The 5,913-nt window shown below is 34.3% G+C and overlaps 1 protein-coding gene across 1 annotated transcript; it reads right to left on the bottom strand.

Annotated features, from left to right (window-relative positions):
- Positions 1-2,809: 2,809 nt before the first annotated feature.
- LOAG_11943 (CWC15 protein) lies at positions 2,810-4,697 on the bottom strand. The gene is made up of 5 exons (XM_003147458.2): positions 4,511-4,697; positions 4,059-4,217; positions 3,811-3,924; positions 3,516-3,584; positions 2,810-3,175 (listed from the first exon to the last, which is right to left on the bottom strand). The coding sequence occupies exons 1-5, from the start codon at positions 4,679-4,681 to the stop codon at positions 3,035-3,037; spliced, it is 654 nt and encodes a 217-aa protein (XP_003147506.1). The 5' UTR covers positions 4,682-4,697; the 3' UTR covers positions 2,810-3,034.
- Between the last annotated feature and the right edge of the window lie 1,216 nt (positions 4,698-5,913).

Raw genomic sequence — 5,913 nt, 5'->3', positions numbered from 1 at the left:
TTACTTACAAATTGAATGCTGTGAAAAATCACTGAAGATGAGCCACTAGCAAACACATCTAAAATTTTCATCTAAATATTTTGAATTAATGAGAATTTTTTTAAAAAAAAACCCTTATTTTTAGGCTATTTTTGATTAAAATTTGATACGGTTTTTGCCAATTTTGATCAATGTTTCATTTATCTGACAAATTAGTTGCTGGCAAAAATCATTGCTCATGTTACGCACTAGCCAACACACATAAAATTTTCCATACAAGTGTTTTGTATTAAGTCATGTCAACAAATGACCACTATGATGACCATTTTTTGATCGGATCGAATTCATTAGCATTAAATTGTAAGAATCTTGCAAGTGCAATGCATCGACCGCAATAGATTAGCAAGCTAGAAGAGTAGTTAGCAAAAGTAGTTCTTGAGAAAAGAATTAATGGTTTTCTTATGATTTAAAAATTAGTAAAATAGAAGCAATTGTCTCGATGAAATATACCTTAAAATCATTTATTGCATGTTTCGTTGACTAATCTTCTCTGTACGGAGCGTAAACGACAAATTCCCACATTTCATGGTTTATGCAATTATTTGCATAAGTTGGACAGAAATAAGTCAATATGAACAAGGGACACAAAGCCTAGCTGGGATAAATTTACTAGATTAGAACATGAGGACACTTCTTCGGAACCTTGATCCATCTCATTTCATATATTGAACCTTGCTCCATCTTTCTGGTTATATTTTGCAATAGACACAGCAAACATTATAGTTTTATCATTATCGTGAAACACTCTCATCGGGTATTCCATTCCTCTTGTCATAGAAAGCAACTTCACATTTACACCAAATACGCCTTTATTTCTGCAAACTATCCTATTTTTATCTTCTCTGAGGGATACAGAGAGTTCGCTGCAAAATTACAGAGCTGGGAAGAATGTTATTATTATACGTCGTTCCATGGATAAACGATTACGATAAGACTGATTGCGGAGGAAAAACTTGAAAGTTTCACAATATGAATTTTAATAAAGAGCTCTTTGCATAATGAATAAAAGTAGAGAGAGATCTAGTTAAAAGAACAATTTGATTGAAGGTTACACAAAAGACTATAAGTAATTTCTGGTGATTCCACTACTAAAATTAGCTTGAACAATCTGAAAAGTGACAGAAGATTACAATCGTCCTTATTTAGAATGAATGCAGAAACCGCTGTTCCAAGGATCTTTTGTGATAAAACTCTTCCCCCACTTTTTGCGCTCGAATAATTGTATTTATTCTTTAAATCATTTTAAATAAACAGACGCTAAGTCTACATCTGTTAAAGTCATTGGAAGTGGCAGAGATTTGAATCATCAGAATATTCTGCTCCTCTGTAATCATCTGAATCAATAATAACTTTAAGATTTATTTAATACCCTTTACGCCAAATGATGATCCATTTAAAATGGTAATCTCAATTATATTACTTATCTGGAGATTTCTCTACCGCACCGAAACTTAGTTTTTTGTACGCCATGCCAAAAATACGCACACCATCATACCACTTACTGACTTGCAGTTCCGTACTTCGATTCTTCACCGGACACGTTGGCTTTTTTCAATAATCAATTTATCATTCCGATGAATCAAGGCGGTAAATTGATTGTTGAATGGCTACAACATCATTGGAATTTATCTGTAAGCGTGGAAATAAGTCTTTACCCTAAGATATTGTGATCGAGTTTTAACTGTTCCAGTTGTATTCTTTAGTCTCAAGACGTAAAGATACTGAAAAAAAGACATCGATAGCATTTCTTTTGAACATATTTTGTAGGAAAAGGTCACAAACGGCCGGAAAGATTTCATTGTGCCGAACAACTTGAGGGCACTTCAGATTTAAATATGGTTCCAATGCTTAGTAAAACAATATAATGGATGTGAACGAGGATCTATGTTTACTTGCCTCTCACAGATAGATCTACAAACGTCTGCACTTTTTGTTTTTCAAAATCAAGAACTTGAGATTGATTTCAGCAATAAGGTAAGTTTTGAATGATTCTAAGGAAAAGAAGTGGGATTTCAAAACTAAGGACGCCGAAGAAATCTTGCACAAGAATTGAATTGAGTTCCGTAAATTCGATTCCCTTACAGGTGAGAACATCCCAAAACTAGTGGTTCAAGATTTGAAGATATAAAAATTTTCAACAAAGATTAAATTCCTTAAATTCACATCATTTCTATCCTCCTGATCACACTTTTCCTCCCAAAGGAAAACCAAATACAGATTTTTCCCGACAAACTGGAAAACTTAAAACATTTATCTAATGGGATTAAAACGCCTACTACTACTGCTCGTGTGAGTGCCATGATTTGTGAGCAAACTCACCACATACTAGTAATAAAACAGGACCAAAGATAAACGAAAGAAGATATATTCGAACAATCCAACTCATACTGAGTTCAAGCGCAAGCATCCGATGAATCAAAAAAAAATTACACATTTGATTTTTTCCTCTTCGGCCTGAAAGAAATCGGTGGTAAGTACGTGGATACTAAACCACTAGGAAAATATTGCTATTCCGATTAATTAATACAGTTAGTTCATCAAATTTAGGACCTGTGAGATTGCAATTCTGATGTTAAGTAAGGAAATGTGGTGAGCTACTTGACCAATTGCAATTTCCAATGATATAAAATTTTTTAATAAAGAATGATTTAAACCTCGAGGAAAGTTGAATTTTTCAGAAATTTGGAGTTTTAAAAGAAAATACAAAATCTCATCTGCAATTCCTAATAGTAAAATGATTACATATTTCCAAAAGTTTTTTAATCCCCAAGAAAAATTTATACTTGTCCACAAATAACAATTCATATGTCGCCACAAAACTCCAGTTTTATTGAAAAGATTCAAATTTCACACCTCTCTTTCTTATTTACAGCTTGCCTTGAAATATCGCATTTTAACGTGATTTAGCATAAATATACACTGTAGAACAGGCAGAAACATGAGAAGTCTCAAATCTCTCGATTGAAATAGTGCGTAATAGGAGACCACGAACTGATCATTTGATATATTTCTCCATAAACTTCTTGTGAAATTCAGAGCGAATGGCATCATTGATAAAAACCTGCTCCTTTTTGCGTTCTTCGATACCCTTAGCACAGTTCTTGAAAACTACATCATCGTCCCACCGTCGTTTCACCTTAACTACTTTGTACAAAAAAAAAAAAGATGAAGCAGAAGCCATGTAAATATCTCCTAAGCACTGCACCGAAACTGACCGGAATTACATTACGTCCAAATACCTTCGTTTTCAGCATATAGTCAGAGGAAAGCTAAATTAAATGGTCGAATTGCTCTAGTAATTCTTGTGATGCAATATAGTACTAGTCACAGTAGACATAACTTTTTTTCTTTCAATAATGCATACTGCTACACTATGATCTACGCGTTTCCTAAGATCCGTTATGGATCAGTGGCATTCTTATTTCTGCCGAAATTATAACTTGTAGTCCATCATGTCTCATTGCTGACAAGCATACCTTGAAATCTGATGTCTCAGAATTGAGCAGTGGATTCCCGTGTAGAATGTTTTCGGTTCTGATTCGTTCCTAGAAAACACAAATTACTCAATTAAAAGTATTCAAGAATTGTGTTCATAAACAACAAACCCAAACCTCTTCCGTGATAGCTCACCTCATGACGCAAATCGTGTCTATTTTTTATTACTATAATGTCATCCATCATTAAAATTTACTCATTACTTGTATATGAAGAGGATTAAATGAATTATCAATGATGAGATAAAATTTTAACCTAAAGCACTTGGCTTTTTACCTGTTCTTCAGCTAATGCCGCATCACGCTGAGCTTTCTCCAGTGCTCGCTCCTTCTTGATTCTAGCCAGTTCAGCCATCAATTCCGCGGCGTCATCCTCATCTTCATCTGAATTCTATAATCAACACACATGATGATATTAGGAACTATTTAGAAAAACCAAAATCCTTTTTAATAAATTAAAGTGAGCCATTTAGATTGTTAAGTAATAAACTAACAGCTAAGATTATGCAAAAATAATAAGCTTACATCATTGACATCATCATCATAAGGGTCGTCCTCATCTTGAACATTTGGTGCTGAGCTCACTTCCAACCTTGGTTTCTTTTGCACATTCCAACCACTTTCTCGACTTCTTCGTTCACGCCCCATATTTTTCTCTTTCTCTTCCAATTCTCGACGGAAATCCTGCAAAAGTAATAGTGATTCCAACACTTAATCATGCACTAACTAATTATTTTAACAGCCTAAACTATGATGCATGATAAACAGAATACATAAAAGGCTCTTTACAAAAGTTCTGATAAACTTGAGATCTAAATAACAGTATCCCTCCAAATTTCCAAATTCTAACTAAAATTTCCATTGAAATGGATCTAATTTGTGTGCAACGCAATTTATTTTTTTTCTCTTTTCCTCTATTCTAGATAGCAGTATGCTAATATAAAACGAACATCTCGATAAGGACGCAAGATTCTTACCCTCGATTTGATATCCTCTGCGTGGCCTTGTCCTTTTTGACGATATTTAAGTTTTGTGTGTGATGGCATATCCTTGCTTGAATACTGCTGTGACAGCTTCGAAAGATCACCCTCATTTCTACCAGATCCACCACGTGCTGGTTCAAAAGTTGGTCGATGTGCAGTTGTCATTATGATAACCTAATACCGAATAGCTGCATATTATAACGATAGAATGCTATATTATCAAACAGTGTAATTATGGTAGCATACGATAATCACGCATGATTATAGAAACCACGTACAAGTAAAGCTCACGTCTAGAATACTTCTTGATAACAAAGCAATTTTTGATAAAAGATAATAGGTGCATAATTAAAGTTAAACTTAGTTACCTTATCTACCTACAGCAACACCACTTATCCATCCACTAACCTCATTTTCCAAAATCTCACCTCAACCTTAAACAATGCGCCCATTTTTCACGGCTGGCCGTCATATGGACGAAGACGACATGGCTCATCTCACAGAGATGCAAACGGTCGGGTTTGGTAGTATTCCCGAGTTATTATACCGGGATTTCTTTGGTGTCGCATCTTTGCATGATTTCATTGGGCAATATCTTCGGAAATTACTTAAATTTCCAATAAACTTAAGTTGCGGTTCTATGGTAACTTGAAAACTGTTCACATATTGACCTCAATTGCATTCCAGATATTATATACACCTTTCACTCACTTATTGTTGATCTATTGCATCTTTCAGATCCTTTCATAAATCAGCAAACATAACAGCTCGTGTTAATGAACACCTGATATGGTACTCTGATTGGATAGGACAAGATCAGGAGTATCGAAATTAGACGAAAAATAGAGATAAAGTCGAAGAAGAGAAAGATCAAATGTTATTTTCAACCTACTGTATCCAATGAGTGTTATTTATTTTATGCATCAATGGATAAATGAACAACTGCTAATACCCAGAAGGTCTGATAGTATGGCGTAACCAACGGCGATCATCTATGATGGTTCGAGAGTAAACAATGGTCAGTCACCTCTTTGCTCAAAATATGTAAGTAGTATTAACTTTACACGTTCGTCTGATTAATTATTAAGGACATATGATTCTGTGCTATATTTTTCATTTGTAAGTTTGTCAAAAATTGCATGAACTGCTTACCATCAGCTGGATCTACTGATAACAATGATATGCAAGTCCCATATTTACGCCCACTTTTTTTATCAAAAAATAAGCACGAAGCTTTATCCTCCTTTTTTATTCCACTTTTATAATAAGTAACATTGGTCACATGATGTTCGTGACTCACTTATTAGCTGATTATTATTGAATCCTCTGTGGTAAACCATTGTTACTGATGTGAGAATTATACTCCACCTTATTACTGTACGTTTTACCTTAACTGG

Source organism: Loa loa (genome assembly GCF_000183805.2).
Source record: "Loa loa unplaced genomic scaffold supercont3.286, whole genome shotgun sequence".
NCBI lineage: Eukaryota > Metazoa > Nematoda > Chromadorea > Rhabditida > Onchocercidae > Loa > Loa loa.
Note: the sequence above shows the minus strand (reverse complement) of the source record. Positions and strands in the feature narration are given on the sequence as shown.